This window comes from Crocuta crocuta, unplaced genomic scaffold (genome assembly GCF_008692635.1).
Source record: "Crocuta crocuta isolate KB4526 unplaced genomic scaffold, BGI_CrCroc_1.0 scaffold166, whole genome shotgun sequence".
Taxonomy (NCBI): domain Eukaryota; kingdom Metazoa; phylum Chordata; class Mammalia; order Carnivora; family Hyaenidae; genus Crocuta; species Crocuta crocuta.
This window is the reverse complement of record NW_027531018.1, coordinates 4,159,235-4,181,967: the sequence shown is the minus strand read 5'-3', so window position 1 is coordinate 4,181,967 and position 22,733 is coordinate 4,159,235. Positions and strand designations below refer to the sequence as shown.

The window sequence follows — 22,733 nt, the reverse complement described above, 5'->3', positions numbered from 1 at the left end:
AGTTGTTCTCATGATGCTAATGAGTAATTTTAGAAAAAGTGAGGATGATTAAGGTATGGCTTTCCTTTTCTTTGCAAGATTACCTAAGCAGGAAAATATTATGGAGGATGAAAGAAACCAATGGGAAAAATATGGCAACTGTATATCAATAAAAATAATAGGCATTCAATGCAAAGAGTACCTGTACGTTGTGGGGCTGACATTGATCTTCCGAGGTACACTGCAGGACTCAAATTTGTTTGCCAAGGTGACGTTGTTTCCAAAAAGACAGTAACGGGGCATTTTAACACCAACGACTCCAGCAAAAACTGATCCAGAATGCAGTCCAATCCGCATCTGAAACCAAAAAGTAACACAGGGTCCTCATCATCGGTAAAACATTTCCTGCCAGTCAGTATTGTACAAATGCTGCTTATTTATTTATTGTTTTAAATATTTATTTATCTTGAGAGAGAGAGAACACATGAGTACTCAGGGCAGGGGCAGAGAGAGAGGGAGAGAGAGAGAATCCCAAGCAGGCTTCTTGCTGTCAGCACAGAGCCCGATGTGGGGCTCAATCTCATAAACTCATGAGATTATAACCTGAGTGAAAATCAAGAGTCAGACACTCAACTCCACTGACTGAGCCACCAAGGGGCCCCAAATGCTGTTTAAATGATGTTGCCATTTGCTGTCACTACACCATTCCTCCCCTCTGCAAAACCTCCTGCCAACTTCCTTCTATTGGTATCCAATTACTAGTTCAGGGGTCCCTGGGTGGCTCAGTCAGTTAAGCAGCCAACTCTTGATTTCCGTTCAGGTCAGGATCTCAAGGTTCTTGAGTTTGAGCCCCACATCTGGCTCTGCACTCACAGTGTGGGGCCTGCTTCAGATCCTCTCTCTGCCCCTCCCCAATCTCCCCCTCTCTCTTTCTCTTTCTTAAAAATAAATAAACGTTAAAAAAAGTAAAAAAATAAATTACTAGTGCAAAATCAATCACACTTCTTAAATCTCCTCCATTAAGCACTTATGTCTAAATAAAGCATCTTTCACCTGCCTTCGATGTCTGACACACATTTCCATGCATACCCGTCACAGTCCTCAGAGTGACAAGACAAATGTCTATGGGTAGTTTACGTGAACCTGCTCTGTCCATCAAGTGAGACAGACAGAATTTCTGGACTCCAGGTGTTTCCCAACGCACTGTCAGAGAAGGGCAAGCGAAGCCAGCTCTTACAATAGAAAGAATAAAAAGATCTTTATGACAAACACTATCCCACTGTTCCAATGACTAACATGAAAGAAGAAAGGCATTGGAATGTTTCCATAGAAAATGACAGAAGAAACAGAGTGGAAGCTGCTTAGGCTCGTATCACAGTGACTATAAATACACTTCCATTAAACACACCGGGACGCAGGGAAAACCAGAGTGGTGCCATATCCAGACATAAGGTGCAGTCTGGGAGATGTTGGGTTAAAAGCTTAGGAATTCTGAAGGCTACCAATGATTTGGAGAACAATTAAAATATCTTAAACTGGCATCTTCCAAAACTTCTAAATTCTTGAAGATCTTAGAGGATGTACAAATTCTTAAATTGCTGCTACCACACAGCAAGTTAAAGTGGGGATATTTTATATGGCAATCGAATACCGTGTTCATTATTTTCAAGTCCTATGTTCAGTTGACCATTTTACAAAAAGTTACATTATATATGCATTTCAAACAAAGACCAAGTATTCAAGAATTCAGATGTTATTCAAGAAGACTCCAGCTCTGCCTAGTTTTACAAATTTTAATTTTTTTAATGTTTTATTTATTTCTAGGAGAGAGAGGGAGAGACAGCGTGAGCAGGGGAGGGTCAGAGAGAGAGGGAGTCACAGACTGAAGCAGGCTCCAGGCTCTGAGCTGGCAGTCAGCACAGAGCCCGACGTGGGGCTCGAACCCACGAACTGCGAGATCATGACCTAAGCGAAAGTCGGATGCTTAACCGACTAAGCCACCCAGGCGCCCCTAGTTTTACAAATTTTAGATATTTGCTAACAATGTTCCAGGATCCTGTTTAGAAGATGTCAAATCATGAATTCTGCAAAATTTTCAAACAAAAGCACCAAATTATAAATCAGGAGATCTGCATTCACAACCAGACTTTGCTAATACCTGACAGTCTGGAAGTCTCCTTATCCCCCTCTTACTACTTCCTTCTCTATGAAACAATACTGAATTAGTTTTAGAGCCCCTTCTTTGTCAGTCTCATTTGAATCAGCAAAACTTATACATTTGTTACCCTTAACATTTTCTTCTTTGGGACAATATGGGTTTACACATATACCAATTGATCAATATGAACAAAAAGCTAACTTCTATGTATGAATGTCAAACACAATTTTAGCACATTTCAATCAAGAAGTTTCTGCTCTTTTTGGGCACTTTTCTGGTTAAACCAGTTTCTCTCTATATACTTAGTTATTCTAGCTTTTTCTTTAAAAAATTTTTTTTTGAAGATTTTATTTAAATCCAAGCCAATTAACATAAAATGTAGTAATGATTTTAGGAGTAGAATGTAGTGATTCAACACTTATGATAACATCCACTGCTCATTCCAGTAAGTGTCCTTCTTAATGCCCATCACCCATTTAGCCCATACCTCCAAACAACACCCCTCTAGCAACCCTCAATTTGTTCTCTGTATTTAAGAATCTCTTATGGTTGGCCTCCCTCTCTGTTTTTATCTTATTTTTCCTTCTCTTCCCCTATGTTCATTTGCTTTGTTTCTTAAATTCCACATATGAATGAAATCATATATTTATCTTTCTCTGACTGACTTATTTCACTTAGCATAATTCATTTTAGTTCTATCCATGTTGTTACAAATGGCAAGATTTCATTCTTTTCTTATGGCTGAGTAATATTCCATTGTATATGTATAACACATCTTCTTTATCCATTCATCAGTCAATGGACACTTGGGCTCTTTCCATACTTTGGCTATTGTTGATAGCGCTGCTGTAAACATTGGGGTGCATGTGCCCCTTCAAAACAGCACTTCTGTATCCTTTGCATAAATACCTAGCTCCTCCTATGCTGTGCTCCCTCTCCCACTCTCCTTCTCCAGTTCTGAATTTCACTCTTAACTCCACAGCTTTCTTACCAGGGAACTTTCCAAATTCACAAGCAAATTTACAAATTCATTTCAAATTCACAAGAGAATGATCCAAAATTTACGATGCATATCAAGTCCTGAACGGAAACCTGTTGGGAGCGTCTTCCATTTGGGAACCACTTTTGATGCAGCCCATGTCCCATCATGGACGTCTGGGAACAGGCGTCTGTTTCCATGTTCACTTTGCACTTACTGACTTTCCCTGCCACATTGAGCTCTCTGGTTTCTATCAACACTCCACCTGCAGTTTTCAAAGCCAGAGTAGGTGGATGTGAGTAAGGAAATCAGTAGTGATAGATGACTTATACACATGGCATGTTGGAGAAACACACAGAGCTTGCGGGGGAAAAAAAGGAAATATTTCCTATTCTTTCACTCTGATTCCATTCCATGGGGTGGCAGGATAAGGAGGAGTAAAGGGCTGGGCTCAGACATGTGGCTTCTAGTACAAAGAGCACCAAGACTTTGCTTCTATTACAGATTTGTAGTTTGCATTTTTTCCTTCTTTTCTCTGTATTTTTATAGCATGCCAGATAGGATTCTATATTACTTCAAGGGCCCATTTCTGAAGGTCATCAATTAAGGACCATCCTATAAAAATTAAGTGGCCGATTCACTATAAGTAGGACAAATAAAGGTAATCCTCTTGTGTTCTATTAAACCAATGCCTAGCATGGTAATTTTATGGTCTCATTGGCATTAAGACATTATTCTGAGATAATCTAGAAATTTTAGAGTATTATGTGCTTTGGAAAATATGGGTGGATTAGCAGTCAATTTTCATAGTGTAATGGCCTCCCCTGCAGGGACTGGAAAACTAAAAATTACATTTTCCAAACTCCCTTGCATTTTCAAGGTGCACTGAGGTTTGGTGGATCACATATACTTGCAAAGGGTTTGGAAGCCAGAATTTCTGGCGTGACTGCTTCCAAGTGCCAGCACAACCGTGGACGTCTTCAGGTTTTCTATGTCATGCGTAGCAGAGAGCCCCATATCCAGTTACTCATTCTGTGAGGGTCATGATGCAAGATTTCCATGTTACCGACTCCAATTATAATAAGTGCAGTTTTGTTCTGCGGCCAGTGATAGAGGCAGCAGCTTTCTGAACACAGCAGTTTCCTGACTGTGGCTGTGGTGGTATGATGTTGGAGTCAGCTTCTCGACCTTGGAAAAAACAATGGTTTCTGAAGTGCTGCTTTGGGAGCCGTTTTGTGAAGATTTAGTTTATCGATGGAATGTTTAGTCCTCTCGATAAGCCACTCGATAAGCCACTCGATACCCCAAAGTACATTCCTTCCCGCTTCCACAAGTTAGAGATCTTGCTCTCTGCAATTAAACCCTGAGGGATGCACTATTCTTTTGATAACTAATAAGCATTTACTCTCTGTGACATTTCCTGGACAATATGCATCTGTCTTACCTTGATAGGTTCTCCATGGGGAGACATAACTTCATCAGAGAGCTCCATCATCTTCAGGGCCATCAGCGCAATCTGAACTGCATGGGTATCACTTTCTTTGTGTAATCCCCCAGCCACACAATATGCATCGCCAATGGTCTCCACCTACACAGAACAGATATTCCATATTACAAATACAAGTTCAGAAAGAATTCTAGTGCACATCAGAGAGTGGAAAGTCTCAGTGTTCAGGCCCGATAGAAAATGAGAGAAAATCAGATACACTCAGATATGGCTTTCCTTTTCAGGAAATTCATAAAGTTTAGACGCCTTATCAGGCGCTGCTTTGAAAGGCAGTGGGGTCTGGTGAGCACAACGTTGGGAGGTGGTTTCTACTTCCAGACTTGCTGCTGACTCAGCACATCATTCCGCCTTTTTCTCTCTCTACCACGTAAAATGGCTCTTTAGAGGCAAATGATGTTATGTAAATGATATTTTGGGTTTATAACAAATTGTTTGAAGAGAATTGGAATCACTTGCTGATTTTATACCCTTTTAGGCTACAGTATTTTGAACAGTCACTACTCAATCAATGTCATATGAATTAGTAAGAACGTGAGACGTAAAACTAAGATATTCTAGTTTTTCAAAAGGATTTGGGGGTTCTCATAGCAACTCTAAGTGTCTACATGAATATTAATCACAAAGTATAGACACCAAGAAAGACGTCAAATAATGGAGCTCGGAAGGCTACTGAAAATCAATCTGTTATATAAATTCCAAGTATTATCATTGTCATTGCTGTTGTTGTACGAAGTGATTTTTATCTGTCTGTGATGCTGATGACAAAGCTACCAGTTAATTTAAATCTACAAATAATCCACCCAATTGTAATCATTGCATTTTCTCCTCTAAATATTTATGGTAACTTAGCAGATCATATCATTCTTCTTCTCCAAACCCTCCAGTGTGGAGGGGTGGAGATGAGAAAGGAAAGTAGAAAGAGAAACAAACTTTCGGTGGTTCTCCATCTCACTCAGAATAAATTTTGAAGCTCTTATAATGCCTCAGTGTATCCCTCAAACATATCAAACATGTTCCCATTTGCTACCCCTTTGCCTGGAACAATCTCCTGCAGATACTTGCTTGGCGTGTCCCTCATTTCCTTCAGGGCCCACTAAGCCATCACCATATGAGAAATGCCTGTCCAAATCGCCTTCTATAAAATAACAATCACCCCTTGTCTTCTGCACTTCTCCCCCCTTTACTTTATCCAGAATATTACACCAGTTGGAATACTATGAAATATACTCATTTGTTTATTTTCTGTCATTCCCCCTGTAGAATATTAGCTCTCTGAGTTCGTCTGTTTTATTAACTCCTGAATTACCAGTACCCAGTTTAAGGAATGAACCAGGTGGTGGTGACTCTTAAAAGAATTTCTTCCATGAATACATAAGAAGTGCTGAAAATAGGGGCGCCTGGGTGGCTTAGTCGGTTAAGCGTCCGACTTTCACTTAGGTCATGATCTCGCGGTTCGTGGGTTCGAGCCCCGCGTCGGGCTCTGGGCTGACTGCCAGCTCGGAGCCTGGAGCCTATTTCAGAGTCTGTGTCTCCCTCTCTCTCTGACCCTCCCCTGCTCACGCTGTCTCTCTCTCTCTCTCTCTCCTGGAAATAAATAAAACTTTAAAAAAAATTTAAAAAAAAAAAAAAAGAAGTGCTGAAAATAATGTCTAACATATCTCCGGTGCCCAATAAGTGTCACTAATCAGAAGAAGTGGTGTCCTCACTCCTTGGTGTTCAATGCCTACTTCTCTATGCTATTATAGCACCTCGTCCCCATGTGTTCAGAGTCGGGCATTCACCAGGTCATAGAGATCTGGCATTAGTCAGCTCCACCCTCCTTTCCTGCTTCCACATGTGAGATGTTCTCACTCGTGCTGGCCAATGCTGAATGACAGTAATTATTTGCTAAAACAACCAATACACAAACGCCGAATCAATGGAAAAATGGACAAAAGACTGAAAGACAGTAACACAACGAAATGAAATAAAGTCCTGAAACAAACAGGTCCCGGAAAAGAAAAGTTTAACTACTCCTTGGAAGCCATCACACTCACAGGTGAGTGTATGAGGAGACATTCTGTATATCTTACATTTATCTCATGGTTAAGACCCTTCCTGATGTATTCACAGCTGTCTTGAGATATTTTCATGCAAAATCAGAAGCGAAGAGAAGGTGGAAATAAGGGCAGAGAAGATGATTCACTATCTAGCTGGGGTTGTGGCTGGATTAACCAGGGAAATCTGTGGCTACTATCCAAGTAGCAAGGAACACAGATTGTGAAAACTTGGTTGGAATAACCACATTGTTTCAGTTTCAAGGATTCGAAATTTGTAGAAAAGGGCTGCTGCTTCTGCAAGTAATCACAGCAGTTGCAAAGGAGACCAAGAATTTCTTCTCACAGTTCCTAGAGGAGACAATGTCAAGATAGAAACTATCTACAAACAGATATAGTCAATTCCACAAGAGGCTGTCAAGCTTAACCTAACTGAAGCCAATTATTTTATCTGTAATTATACATGGACCTCTTTTTTTCCCAAGGGAATCATGGCTCAGTCTGGAATTTCCTGCTAGATATTTTAGAAAGGAAGGCTTGACTTCTTGCATCTAGATTGGAACAAAGCAGAAGCTTATATATTCCACAGATAGTATTTGTTTTGTCTTCAATAATGTATTTATTTCATGTTGGGCAAAGCTCTGAAATGCCAGGTTGTTACAGGGAAAGCTAAAAGGTGAGTCAAGCCACACAAAGGAGAAGGAGGCTTTATTCTTAATGACAATGGCTAAAATAATGCCAAATACTTTAAATGAGTAAAAATATGTTTTAATTCTAAAACCACGGAACAAAAAAATCACTTTATTAGTTCTTGTATTGCTAATAAAGTTACATTTTAAAAAGTTTATTACACACCGGGGATAATTAATGTGCTTCCCCGTGCCTAGAATGATGCGTGGTAGCACTCAAGAAATGCTGATGCATCACAAATAATGGATGTTATTTTCCATAATCTTTGTAACAATCTTGTTTATGAAGATTGTGGACACAATGTATGTTATTCAGGCATATAAACTGTAGGTGGATATCACTTTCTCTGCTTTAGAAATGAGAAAGGCTACTTAACTTTCTCAGCTTACAAAGTAAGTAGAGAATGTGATTTGAAGACAGCCTTTCTTCTTCAGAGACATCTCTAACCTTGGTCCCGTCAATAATGTCTTAAATAGGGTTTTGTTTCCCCCTCTTAATCAGCCATGCAAACTATCATGTTAATTCAATACTGAGTGGGGTGCCTGGGTGGCTTAGTTGGTTAAGCGTCCGACTTTCCCTTAGGTCATGATCTCGCGGTTCATGGGTTCGAGCCCCGCGTCGGGCTCTGTGCTGACTGCCAACTCAGAGCCTGGAGCCTGTTTCAGAGTCTGTCACTCCCTCTCTCTCTGACCCTCGCCTGCTCACGCTGTCTCTCTCTCTCTCTCTCTCTCCTAGAAATAAATAAAGCATTAAAAAAAATTCGATACTGAGTTAATCTATTTATTTTTTAAAGTTTATTGATTTATTTTGAGAAAGAAAATGAGATGGCGGGGGGGAAGCAAGAGAGAGAGGTAGAGAGAGAATCCCAAGCAGGCTCCAGGCTGTCAGTGCAGAGTCTGATGTGGGGTGAGTTAATCTATTTAAAGATCATAAAATGCTCATGTTTCTTTTATACTTTTCCTTTCACAAAGGAGAAATCTTCCCCATACAAGTCATCCTTAAGAATTGTCTCTAATAACTCAGTTGCCACAGTCTAGTCTCAGGTTCACTGATTCTTAAACTGAACCTGTTCATGGGTCCTACACCCCCTCCTCCACTCAATCACCCGTACATTCTATGCGTATTCTTTGAGAAGACAATGTGTCAGTCCTTTTGTGGAATAATTCTCTCTGTTTCTGAGCGGACTCAAGAGCTATTTCTGGCTAGAGAACACCCACATGATTGATGCACAATGCCTGCTCCCAGGATGTGGCTTGGGTGGCCCTGCAGAGATAACCTTTCCTCTGCCTTGTAATTCAAGTCCTGGTGGTGGCGGAGCTTTCTTCCAGTGACTTTGGCCTAAACAATGGGCCTCGCCCTCCTCCGTCCCTACCTTGTAGACATCCAGCTCCCCGCACTGGCGGTCAAAGCGAGTGTAGAGTGCATTGAGCATGGTGATGACCTGCAGTGGCGAGCACCGGGAGCAGATGGCAGTGAACCCAACGATGTCTGAGAAAAGCATGGTGACGTTACTGAACTTCTTGGCTTGCACTACTTGCCCTTGCCACAGCTGCTGTGCAACCTCGCACGGAAATATGGAGCACAGGAGATCCACTGTCTTCTTCTTCTCCTCCTCCAGGGCTTGGTGGGCTTGCTCCAGGGTGGCCTTCAGCTTGCCCAGCCTCTTCTTCAGGCCGTCCTGCGCTCGGGCCTGCTCCCCTATCAACACTACATCCCTCAGTGCATTGTGAATCGGGATGTCTGAGAGGTAGAGCCCTCGCCCCGTAAAATCTTCTAATCGGTCCACACAGGGGGAGCCCAAGAACAAGATTGCACTGGATTCGACAATGTAGATCATCTGGCCTTTGAGGTCCATAACCTGTGAAGCAAATTATGCATGTTTCAAAGTGATATGCATCATAAGGCTGACTGTTGGCTTTACTTATGTACCCTCAGCTACGATTTTGCAAACTCTTTCCTTAGACTAACCGATTACCAAAGTTCTCTTACCACGAGAACAATCCCCCCAACATTCTTTAACAATTAAAAGTTATTGATTCTCCGCGTCCATTAAATATTGATTAAAAAATCCATTTAGTCATCTCCCAATATAAACAAGTAGTTTTTATTTGTTGTAGAATAATGCCTCTTTTTAAAAATTGTTTAATATTTTATTTCTTTTTTAGGGAAAGACAGACAGCACAAGCAGGGAGGGACAGAGAGAGAGGGAGACACAGAATCTCAAGCAGGCTCCAGGCTCTGAGCTGTCAGCACAGAGCCCTATGCGGGGCTCCAACTCACGAACCGCCAGATCATGACCTGAGCTGAAGTTGGACTCTTAACCGACTGAGCCACCCAGGCACCACAAATAATGCCTCTTATTATTCAAAATTGTCAGCTACTTGATGATGACTGAAAACATATTTCTACATAAATATTTATCTAATCCGGTTTATAAAATACTCCAAAAGGATTTTAAAAGGTACACTGCATTCAACAAATATCTGTGAACTAATGAATCAAGTAAGCAAGCGAGTGCAAAAAAGGACTTTGATTTAAATTTATCTGTCTTAAAATTATGTCACACTCATCTTAAACATAAATGTTTTATCGATACAGTTGAAGTGATGTATATCTTTTTACCTTTTTGCTTCTGTCCTTAAACAAGAAATGACTTATTTCGTATTCAAAACACGACTCCGTTCTCCTTACCCTTGAAGATTTCTTCACAGAGTTGTCCCACCTCCTCACTCGGACCACAAACTGCATGTTCAACATGGTTAGGATTCCACTAAAGGTTTGCTTGATTTTTGGAGTCAGAATTTCAAAGTACTCTTCAAAATTAGGCTTTCCTTGAAAGTCTCTCCTGTTCATCAGCCTTCTAATGCCATTGCCAAATTGCAAAATTGTCATGTCTTTGTCAAACATGAAATGAAAAGGAAAAGTCTTGCAGAAGAGGGAAGCAGGAATCACCAGCGAGGACTGGGGTTTGCCAGGGGACAGGGATGGCTTGGTGCTTTTGACATGAAGCGAGTATAACAAATAGGGCTGATTAACGAACTCACTGCCATCAGTACGGAAGCAGGGAGGCATCAGTGACACATCCACTTCGGTTTCGTACAATATGTGAGCAGCTGCCTTAATGATGCCAGGAAGAATCAAGGACGTGATTCTCTTAGGGAAAAAATAGTAAACATTTAAGAAATTGTGATCTTTATCCAGGCATAGAATGGAAGCATCCTCGAACCTGCCTCTCTTTTCTGCTTCTTGGCAGTAGCTGCTCTGTTTCAGAAGAGTGCTGAAGCTATTTAAAAAATCTTTGAGGGTTCCTCCAACCACACCTAAGATGTGTTCATCTTCCTCATAACATATTTTAAAAAGCTCTTCACCGAGAGATTCTTTGATGATTTCTGCTGGAACTCCTGGAAGTAAAGAATACATTTTTTGGCCGTATCAAACATACCTCTTAGAAGAGCTGTACCCTTACTACTATTTTTAACATTGTTTGATTTGATGATTTAGTTCCCTTTAAATCTGGTAATAAGATTTCCAACCGAAATTAACCACCTGTGTTCAAATTACCTGCATGGATTAATTTCCAAAATCCTGCTAGCTCCAAATAAAATCTTCCCAATCAGTTAATTATAAAAGAATGATCAGTAAAGTCTAATACATAATTTTAATCTCCCTTAAGAGCTGGTTCTTACAGAAGAACAATCAGAATGTATAGAATCAAGTTCATTTCAGAACAAGTTCCCCCACCTTTCTGTTAATGGCAATAACAGTATATCTTGATGAAGGGGATACTGTACCACTTGCAGGGCCCCCAGCAGTATGAACGTCAGACAAGAGCTTAAAATCACTGCTCGTGAAACTCAATTTGTCATTTCATTCTAGAGACGGTATATATATATATATATATATTTTTTTTCTTTTTTTAGTAAAACAGCATTCTTGTTTAATGTTACCTGAAAGAATATTTGTTTGGAATATATTTACTTCCTGTAACTTCTCCTTTCCTAATCTCTTGTTTTTTAAATTCCTGTGTATCATCTTTTTTTTTTCTCATTTGTAATTTGGAAAGACAATAATGCCCTTTCACAGCACTGTTGTGATGTGTGGGGACTCTGTTTAGAATAGTGCTTGGCTCTCAGGAAGGGCTTAGTATGTTTGCCATCATCATCATCATTGTTGTCATTAAATTCTTAATATCTTATACTTTTGGAAAGATTTAACTGTTACTCCATGTACTTCAATTTTGAAAAGGACAGTAGGACAAAGTCACTCATCTACTTGTTTCCCTCAAACTCATTAATATGAGAACTCTGTAAATCCTTTTTCTCATGTTTGCTTCCAACCTTTAAAAAAAACTTCTTAATTTTAGTTTGTTGAGTAAAATTTTTCATGCATAAGTGAAGAATACTTAGTTTAAGTTCAAGGACAAAGCATGTAAATGTCTATAAGTCAGCTTCCCATGCAGCCTTATCTCCTCAGCAAAAACATATAAAGGAGGGGAAACATTTTAGGTCAAACAAAAATACATAATTATTCTTTATGTTACCACAATCCATTATACTGAACACTTCATACTGGAAATCACCTTTAAGGAGAAAACATTAGTTCTACAGGTAAGTATTTTCTACTAGGAGAAGATATTAGTTTATAGGTAAAATATTATTTCTGTAAGTATAATTACTCCTTCATTACATATACTGAAACAGTTCTATTACCTGCTGCAACTGCTTGGTCTGTAATTATTTTTTCAAAGTCTTCTCTTTCCAAAGATTTCCTGAAAATATATCAACATCTTAAATTATAAACTGACAAATGGATGCTCCAACTTCAGATCATAACATACAGACATGACGACCTTTTCTGTAGAGTTAAATCATGACTACTGAGTTTACAGGAAAGGAGCCAACCCAAAACAATGTTGGAAAACCCCAAACTATACCTGATTTGGAGTGTTTCACCATTTTCGGAAGCATATTTACCTTTTAAGTTAACTTTACCTAGGCTAATACTGTGGGTGATTACACTGTGAGTGAACCAACCTGAAGGATGAAATGGCCAAGTAGGGGATGGTAATAAGTCAGCCTAGGGGGTCTTCTGATAACACAACTAAAAAGAAAAATTTACATACTGATGAATCATTATCTTTTTAAGTACCGCTATCTTTTTTCTAAAGCCATGTCTTGCTTCTGAGTTTAAGGTTCTATATATTTAACTCTCAGGCATTTTTACATTTAACTATCCACATATAAAAATTAGTAAAAAGAAATCTATTCTTTATTCAGTTGCTTCACTCAGTTTTACGGCATAGAGGTTGATAATATCATAGCATACATTTTGACTGATAAAAAGTTTTGGTAACTTCAACCGAATAACATTGATTTATGTTTACCTAATTGCTTTTTATGATTTCTGATAGTGACTGATTTCTGACCAAGTTGGCCAAACTACTAACAAATTTTAAAAGATACCCAAAGTTCTATTTGTAGTTAAATTTGCCATTAGATAAGCCAAGTTTACAGACAGGCAAAAATCTAAATATTAGACAGATTTCAATAAAACACAAAATATGCAGAGAATTTTCAAAAGGAAGTATTTTCAAGAAGGAAAACTGCTCAGTCCACTACTTTACCACACAAAGGTATGTTGCTTTTAATTGTTTAAAATGCTATGTACAAATACTTTCTTCTCTAAATTGGTTGAGGATCACTATATAATTTTCTATTTAGTTTATATAATTTTATAATTATTTGTTATGTATTATATTAATCACTCTTCAGATCTGCTTATTTTTCTCATTCAAACAATTTCTGTTTGTGTTTTTTTTCTTTTTCCTAAAGAATGAGAGCATTTCTGCTCAAGGGACTCTAATTCTGCCAATTCCCAGCATCCATGATATGCGATGTGAGCAAAACTTAAGTCAAACAGCACATAATGCAATTAAAAATAAGTTCGCTATCTTTAACTTAAAAAAAAAAAGGAGTAAGCTTGCATATATAACAGCAAATGCATATGTATAAACACACACACACACACACACACACACACACACACACACACCAGCCATACACAGATATGATGAGGTGATCAAAAGATCCCAGGGAAAGAAACTAAGCAAAAGCTCTCTGAAACCAACCGAGGGAGATATTACAATGACTATATTAAAAGTCATTTACTTAAAAGGTGGGGGACAAGGAGGTCCAATTTTTTATTTAGAGACAGTTTATTTTTTAATATATTGATTCTTTGCTTTTCAAATCATATAAGATAATGAACAGTCCACAAAAAACTTATGATCAGTGGTTGGCAAGCTGAGAGCAGTAGAAATGGCAGCTGACTTTCCAAAATGAAGATAGGGGAGAAACAGGAACAAAAAAATATATCCAAGAACTAAAAAAGCAAAGCAGAGAAAAGCCATTTAGCATATCAGCAGGCAGTCGTGAGAAAAAAGGTTTGCTATTTTATGTCAACAACTGAATAATTATCATTAGGGCAGTTTAAAAGTATGACCAGCTCTTGAAGAAATAAAGGATGAGTAAAAAAATTTTCAAGACTTCCAAAGAAAATGATTTTGTTTTAAGTTCTGAGGTATTTTTAAAGAGATATAACCCTGGGAATACATCCTAAATGAACCCCTGCATGTAGCTTAGGAACATTTCAGAACACAAAGCCCTGAGAATAAATTTTGAGCAAACTGGCTGCCAAGATCTGAAGGAGACAGACACAGTAGCATAGCTACCATGACTTGCGCCTATCTTATCAGCTTGACTGAGAATTAAGGTCAGAGGCGTTCTGGAATGCTTTTCCTATCACTCGAGTAAACAAAGCTTCTGTCAGACACACAGATTCACACTCTCTCGTTCTGGACCCCTCATGACCCCTTCTTGGCTTGCCTGTTGCCTGCAGTCTGGGACCAGTTAGTCAACAAGGAAAATTATAGACAGATAATCCATACTCATGAGAAATAGACGGATGAATGAATTTATGAAACACTCCTGACAATGGTGCTGGTTTGTAAAGCTGCAATGTTCAATTCCTCCGATTTGAATACAAGTATGGATTCTACTATTTACAAATGAAATAGTCCTTGAGATTTCATGGAATAAAAAAAAAAAAAGGCCAATCAAATTATNTATTTTAAGCCTTTACAGAAAGCTTTCTTTAAAAAATATTCAAACTAGAAGAAAAAAGTATAAAAGGAAAGGATACTCAGCCAGTACACACAAATATAACCCAACTAATGCTGAAAATTGGGAAACGCCTTCCTAAGGATTGATAAATTGTTGCTGCTGCTAACCCTCTGAGTCAAGCCCTCCCTTGAACCAGCCTCCCAACTTTGATTCTTCTTCAATCTCCTCCTGATGCAGGAGCAGAAAGTTGAATCCATGGGAGGCAAGGGGCACTGGGATCTTGCTCAACCTTTTGGCAGTACACTTCAGGCCCGGAGTCGGAACTGAACATCTGGGACCCCAGCCTTCCATGTTAAGTATTGTGGAGATTACCCCTTATGAGGAAAGAATAGGATTAATGATTTGTCAAAAGCAGCGGTATATGGCAACATGGTTAAAGTCACAGGCTCTGAAAAACCCAGGCTTGCAACTCAGTTCCGCTCTGTCCTAAACAGCTGTTAAAATCCTAAACATTTTACGTAAATCTGAGCTTAGATGTATCACATGTTGAAAATAAAGGCACTTAATTTCAGATTAGTAGCAGCTAAAACACAGTCCAGTTGCTGGCATATCACAGTGATTCGAAACATGCTGATGCAGTCGCTAAGCAGTGGCCATTTGCAATGGTAACAGGGATTGTTCATACAACTACAGTGGTTCTATTTACCTGCTTTCTTTTATTTTGTGTTTTGCCAATGTTCTCTGAAGTGCAAGGTTCAGCCGCTCCAACTAAAAATTGAAAAGAAAGGTTTTAAACATTCCCTTGTTAAATAATAATTTACTTGAAGAGACAGATTTTAAAAATATGTCCTGTAAGCTGCTTCTCAAGAAGAAACATGACTACTTTACTGATAAGCATGGTGAATTTATGTTTTGGAAACGGACACTAATTGTCTAGAAGTCTCTCAGATCTGGAAGAAACAATGAGTTCAGACGAATCTGAGTGTGGCTGTGGCCTGTGGCTCACAGGCTTTGCCCACTGTGGGTGGTCTCGCTGACAGCCACAACACAAGGCCAAGTTGAACTGAAATCCAAACAGCAGACTCTGGTTTGGTGATGCCACGTCTTCCCTGTAGAAATTGTGGGCATCACTTCCTCTGGGTCAGGAAATTTTCTTGGATGTGCTGCCAATCCTTGAATCTCAGTGTGGCTCCAGCCAAGCAAATTCCTGTTCTCTTCATAAACCCTACACACAGCCGCCCCACTGTCTTCCCGCCCTCAACTACAAATGCAAATGTGTTTCATATTTCATTTCCATGTCCTGGCCTAGAAAACGCTGCAGCTCTCTCTGTTTTTCCCCCTCCTCTAATCCCTTAAAATCTAAACTTTCACCAAGGTCAGTTGATCATTGATTTGAAACAAATCTCGGATTTACCTTAACCTGTACTAAATTCCCTTCTTTGAACTAATAATTTTCATCAAATACTTTTACTCTCTTTGATTTCTGAGTATTTCATGATTTTCCCTATATTGCAAGTTATTTTTATGTAAGCCTCCATACTTTGTAAATACTTGACTATCAATTAATCTCTCTTAACAGCTTGTTTTCTCTAACTAGGTGGTAAGTGGCAAATAGCACATTGGAGAGCAGCGCTGCCAATTTTTTTTTTTTTTTTTGCATTCCATATAAAAGCCACACATATCTATATGTGTATATATAATTGTTGATTCTTTCTGTAGTTTGCCCAGAGGAAAGTGAAAAATTTTCTGGTTATGTTCCAAGTTGGGAAATTCCTTTTTCCTTAAGAACTATTTATAGCTCTCTTAGAGTTTCCACTGGTCAACTGTTTGCACAGTTAAGCAAAATAGAGCAAGCTTATGCTTCAATAAAATGAGTTATGAAAAGGACTTTCAGTTTTGAAGTGCATACAGAGCTTAGAAACAAATCTGGAATTTATTGAAAAAAAAAACCAGAAATGAAAAGTTTGCATTGGATAAGCAATAGCACCTTTCCAGGTCCTTCGATTCCACTTTTCTGGAATGACACCCCCCCACTCTAAATGTGTTATGGATACTTGGCCCACCCCCCATCAAAAAAATGTCATGATTGTGGAGTTAAATCAGATTATCTAAAGCAAGAACTATAATGTGGTCAAGTGCTGTTTTGAGTCTCTCCTTTGGGTTCCTGATATAACTGAAACGAAATAGTAGGCTAAGCATTAAATCTGTTCACTTAAAAAAGAATCAGTAAAATAAAAAAACTGCTCTATTTGATGCAAGACATGCTGACAGTGGGCCGGCTGATGGATTCACTGATCACCGCACAGTCCAAATGCATCCACCACAGGGACATCCATTGTTACAAGGTAATGACAACTCCTCAGTTGTCAGAGTTCTAGTCGTGAATGCCCAAGGTACCTCTTTCACCCTCTAGAGTTCCTACAGCTTTGCCTTCCTTGCTACATGACATTACAGTCAAATTTTGATGTTCAGTCCTAGGGGTTCACAAACACAGATTATTCTCGAAAAAGAAAAAGAAAAACAGTAAAATATCATTTATATTTGGTATTCAGAATGTTTTTAAAAGAGATTCCACAATGTGTCTGAATTTTATGGCAGGAATTCAAAATATATCAAACAAAATAACGAATCCAAGACGGTAACGACGGGACCCAAGGAAAGCATGGAAGCCCTCCAGCATTTCTATCATCACCATCTGTTCATCTCTGTGCATCTCACTCAGTTCTTGGAAATAAGAGTCCCAATCACTTCCTGGACTACGATGCCAACCAGCTCTCTGAGAAAGGCGACATTGCTCATCCCAGCCAAAACTGGCTGTCTAGTGACTTGGGCAGGGTGAGAATAATGAAATATTTCCATTTCAAAGGCCATTAACCGAGGTGCCATTGTGCTAATGTTATTTTTGAAGTAAGTTCCCTCAACTTTCTGCTGATTCTGCTTTCTCCGTCTTCAGGCTACAATGCCAGTCTCTTCTTTCACAGTCACTCTAGGCATACTGTGGACAGCAGTAATTGCTCTACCCCTTCAAAAGTTGGGTGGCTTTATTCAAGTTGCTTAACCTCCCTAATCCTTTCTGGGAGTGAGACAAGATCACTTCTGAAGTTCCAGTAAGTTCTAAAAGTCAGCAATCTGTTTCTTTAGTGCTCTACACAAAGCAGAGGGTTGGTGCTGGGTTAATTAAAAATTTTCAACGATTAGTATAGCTGGAGTCGGATTATATCAACATCCAATCTCCCATATGAAGTGAGTTTATGTAGAACTGCCAGAGGGAGAAAGACATCATGAGGATTTTTCAGCTGCTCTTCTCTTTAGACCTGCAGGGGAAAAGGAGCGCTCCTTACACTCCTTGATTTCTAAGATAGGTGACCTCATTAGATATTTGCCTTGTCCTCAAGGTTCTCTTATAGGTGGATTAACAGAAGGTGCTTCGGATCTTGAAGCGGCATTAGGCTACACAGCTCACCAGCGCTGCATCAAGAAGTGTCAAGGGTAATTGCAAGCACGCGGCCATGACTCTGACTCAAGGACTCTGCCTTGAAAAGAGACTTCTTCACACTCAGAGCCAGAGGAGGAAAGGGGAGATTTTCCGACCTCAACAAGTTGGCAGGGAACCTATGATGCTCTTTGGAATTAGGAGAATAAGTTATTCTTCTAGGAATTTAATTTAAAAATAATAGCTAACAGCTATCAGGCACTTAAGGTATGGCAAGAGCTATGGTTTATTTCACTTCATGCTCATTAAAACTCTAGGGAGTAGGTACAATTATTACAACCATTTTATAGATAAGGAAACTGAGGGTAAGAGGGCATAAGCAGTTGCTCAAAGTCATAAAGCCCATCAGAGTGCCGGATCCTTTAGAGAAGAATTCAAAATCTTAAACATTTTAAAAGTAAACACAACTGAAGAATATGAATGCTCTGGGGCGCCTGGGTGGCTCGGTCGGTTAAGCGTCCTACTTTAGGTCAGGTCATGATTTTCCAGTTTGCAAGTTCGAGTCCCACACTGAGCTCTTTGCTGTCAGGACAGAGCCTGCTTTGGATCCTCTAAACTCCTCTCTCTCTCTGCCCCTCCCCCGTTCACTCTCACTTTCTCAAAAATAAATAAACTTTGAGGAAAAATATTTTTTTAAAAAAGAACATGTTTACTTTTAAGAAGTGTTTTTTGGATGCTTCTAGGAAATACCCTACATCTATTATTTGTAGCTTTGAAAGTGAGAAAGCAAATGTTTATATTTCCTTTAAAAAATGTTCTTTTACAATTTTCAAAATATCAGGAAAATCTCAAAAGGGCAAACACTCACCTCTGGAAAAATCAGTTTGCAAATACTCTCTGCTAAAGTATGAAGGTAGACTCGGCTCCTACTGGTCTTTCTTTGAGGAAGACTTCTCTGTACATTCTTCTCAGGAACATCCTGACAGATGGGCAGAGTTGCTTTGCCACACTCTGAGCTTCCTGCTACCTCTTCTGCAGGCTCTTTGGGAGCCTGCCCCGGCGCCAGTAAGGACAAAGGGCACTCCCCTGTGATCTTGAGATCCTTCAGCTTCGTGCAGAACATGGCGCTGGGAGCCTCTCGCCCTGCTGCGGATGGCCTCCCGGTGAGCCGTTCTTCTCACGTGGGACTGGCGAACAGAAGCCACTGTCAGATCAAGGGTACTGGCAACTGGGGTGTCTAGGGGCAGTGGAAAGTCAGAACAGAAAGAGAAGTGATTTTGTATACTTGTGAGAACAGAAAAAGACAGGTGTGAGGAAAGAAAAGACCATACATCCACAGGCCATTTTCAAGTAAAAAGAAAATTCTGGTGGACATGTCAGTTACAATATAGATGAGACATTTGGTAAAGATCTTAATATGTATGCATTTTAGTGTACTACATTCTTGGTTTTTGTATTTTTCAAATGGAATATAATTTTCTCCAAAATGTCCCTACTGCAAACTACTGATTTCCATTTTTATAGATAGCTTCTTTCGTTAAGTTTGATTTCACAAGAGTGGAACTTTATGGTTTTGTGACAGAAGCCAAGTATAAATCTGTGTCTTAGCGCTAAGTCCTACTACATTCTCATTATGCTTTCCTTCCTGAAATATCAGAATGGCAGAAACCAGTGTCTCCAATACTTAAAGAAGAAAAAAATGTAATGATGCTCAAATATATGTTTTTCAGCTGTAATACTGAGTTTTAGATGAAAACAAAATTAATTGAGGGGCGCCTGGGTGGCTCACTGGATTAAGCGTCCAACTTCAGCTCATGGTTCAGGAGTTCGAGCCCTGCATCAGGCTCTGTGCTGACAGCTCAGAGCCTGGAGCCTCCTTCAGATTCTGTGTCTCCCTCTGTTTCTGGCCCTCCCCTCTTCTGCTCTGTCTCTCTCTCTCTGACACTCAAAAATAAATAAACATTAAAAAAAAAGAAGATAAAATTAATTGAAATGATTACTGCCAAAGAAGATGCCTGTTTCTATAAGTAGCAAAATAACTTAAAAATATTATCAAAATGTAAAAAAAAATAATATTTTTTCAAAGAACTCCTGATCCCTAAGCACATGCCACTGGATTTGCAGGGGTCTCTGGATCCAAATCTAGAGGACACTGGAGTAAACCAAGAAGGCCTCTCCTCTCAGAGGCCCACTGAAATTATATATATATATGGCTATTCTGGCATATTTCCTTTGCATTTTTGTTTTTGCTGATGTCATACCTGCAAATCCCCCCACCCACAGTTCACAAGTTGTCGCTGAAACTGTCTGGTTGTGAATTCAGTTTGTCGGCAGTGCTAACCATCTTTATTAACTGGGCCCACCAACTCTATTCATTCTTTGAACATCAAAAACACGAAAAGAGTGCAAAAGAGCCCAAGCTTCCTTACTTCCTACCGTGTGCCTGGCACAGTGCTGCAGAGTCTGTATTTGCAGGTAAGCCTCACAGGAGCTGCTCAATCAGTCCTCACAGCAACCATATGACAATCCTCGATGTTCCAGAGGCTCAAAAGTTTAGGTTATTTTCTTTCATTTGATGTACTAGAGAGTGACAGAGCCGGGGTTCACATGTAGGTCCATCTGATGCCAGAGCCAATGTGTTTTCTATTTAAGCACAACTCCGAGACCAGTTTCTAAATCATCAGGCTTAGTTCATAAGGTAGGAGTAAAGATGTGGTTTACAAGTTTATATTTAAAAGCAAACAAAAATATAATTCTCCTGCTCGTTGGCTGGTAGTAGTTTAATCATTCAGGATAAAACCTCATATTTCAGTCTTTAGAACTGGAGTTCAATTATTTTTTTCTTTTCTGTGTGCCTTAATGCTCTTAATATGTTCTTCATGTACACAAGCAACAACTTGTAATTTGTCACAGATATGTTCTCTAATAAGTTTAGAACAATGGACAATTCATTTTCTGAACTGGGACAAATAAGGAAGCTAAATTCCCCACGTGACAGCCCTCGGGTGTGTCATGAGTTATTAGGTATGGGTGAAGATTACTGATGCTGACAGGCCAGAAGAAGTGGGTGCTACTCTCTGCTACTTAAAGTCCTCCCACAAATCTGTGACCACATGTAATTTATGAATTTTCAAGAAGACACAGGAAGATCCTATATATTCACACGCAGAAACCATTTCCTGCCAGAATAAAATAAGGAGCTGTCTCAGCAGGCTACGGAGTGACCCAAAGGTAATTTGGTGATAGAGAGAATGGTTATTTTGGTTTTGAAAGACCAAGGCTCTCAACCACATTTATGTGGATTCAGTGCCACAAATACATGTTTTTCAGTCTTTAATGCATCTGAACATAACTCTTACTATTCACTAACTCTTGTCCTCATACATGCTTTCCATCAGTGGACAGCAAACTTTTCTGTGAAGGGCCAGAGAGTAGATAACGTCAACTTTGCAAGTTTCTGTCAGTGACTTAACTCCTGCCATTACATCATGAATGCAACCATAGCTGATATACAAGGAATGGTATGGATGTGTTCCAATAAAACTTTATTTGCAAAAACAGGCTGTGGATTTGGGCCTCAGAATGGCCCTATTGATTTGGATCAGGCCATAGCTTGCTGACCCCTGGCTGCAAAAACTGAGCACATTAACTGAAGGACTTTAATCCAAATATAATTTTGACTATAGGGGACCAGAGTCACTTCTGCATCTCCTCTACCTACTCCACGCCCAAAATATAGCATCCCATGTGAATCTAGTTTTGTATAATCGGTATGTAAAAAAGACAGTGTTGTAGATACTATTAAATAACTATAAAAATTATAATACCATTACTTTATGTTAATTTTAAGGAAGAAGAGCTGTATTAACTGAATGCCATGATTTTAGTCATATAAAAAAGATAACTACAATAACTAGAAGAGAGTAATTTAAAAAAAGAAAGCAAAAAAGATTGAAGATTTTAGATTGGATCTGATGAAGGTATAGAACTGCCCTCTAAAATAAGTTATTTTGGTACATATTAGAATTTTTGTTTGGGATTTAGGAGTTTGACACAATACAATTTATGATAAAGTCTCCCATTAAGTTTTTTTTAAATGTTTTTCTTTTATTTTTGAGGAGGGGGAAGAGGGAGGGGGACAGAGGATCCAAAGTGGGTTCTGTGCTGACAGCAGGGAGCCTGATGTGGGGCTCGAACTCAGGAAACGAGAGATCATGACCTGAGCTGATGTCGTATGCTTAACCAACTAAGCCACTCAGGTGCCCTGAAGTCTCCCATTAAGTTTAACCTTCTCATCAATGTTGAATTTCAACACTTGTCCCTAAACCCAATATTTTGACACTCAGTTTGCTATTAAATCTTGTTGCAGAAGGATAAAACTGACCAGTCAACCTTGAAGTTCTTTCTTCTCCTATATTGCACACCACTATAAATTCCAGAGAATGTGTCTAACGCTGTTTTTTATTAAGTAAAAACAGCAACAGGAAACAAGTTGTGCTTACTTTAAGTTCCGTTAAGTGTTTAGTCTCATTAAAGCACATATGTATAAACAAACTAATTAGCATTCTTCATCTGTTCAACCGATGAAATTACATTATGAAACAGATGCTCTCAGTGCTGATACCTTGGAAACCTATGTTTGTCTTGTGTTTGCTTGCTAGGAATACAGAATATGTTCTTCAACTAAGCAAGTGGTGATTTTTATGTGTAACATTAGCAGGGACTTTGGAAATGGTTTGGTCAATGGCTGAACTCAGTCCATAGCTGGTTGTAAAAATGAGAGTAACACAATAAGGGAAAAACAAATTAATTAAAGTAATAAGCTTAGTG

The 22,733-nt window shown here is 39.2% G+C and overlaps 1 protein-coding gene across 3 annotated transcripts in view; it reads right to left on the bottom strand.

The window, feature by feature from the left end:
- The window catches only part of GUCY1A1 (guanylate cyclase 1 soluble subunit alpha 1), a 64,321-nt gene that overhangs the window by 13,067 nt on the left and 28,521 nt on the right, over window positions 1–22,733 (bottom strand). For 2 of the 3 annotated variants that reach the window (XM_077770936.1, XM_077770937.1), the window contains exons 2-8: window positions 18,772–19,140; window positions 15,177–15,238; window positions 12,059–12,117; window positions 10,041–10,750; window positions 8,722–9,207; window positions 4,561–4,704; window positions 182–336 (exon numbers count right to left, since the gene is read on the bottom strand). In XM_077770936.1, the coding sequence (XP_077627062.1) occupies window positions 182–336; window positions 4,561–4,704; window positions 8,722–9,207; window positions 10,041–10,750; window positions 12,059–12,117; window positions 15,177–15,238; window positions 18,772–19,026 (1,871 nt within the window). In that variant the 5' untranslated portion in view covers window positions 19,027–19,140. The remainder of the gene's footprint in view (window positions 1–181; window positions 337–4,560; window positions 4,705–8,721; window positions 9,208–10,040; window positions 10,751–12,058; window positions 12,118–15,176; window positions 15,239–18,771; window positions 19,141–22,733) is intronic. The other variant, XM_077770938.1, reaches the window with a different exon arrangement.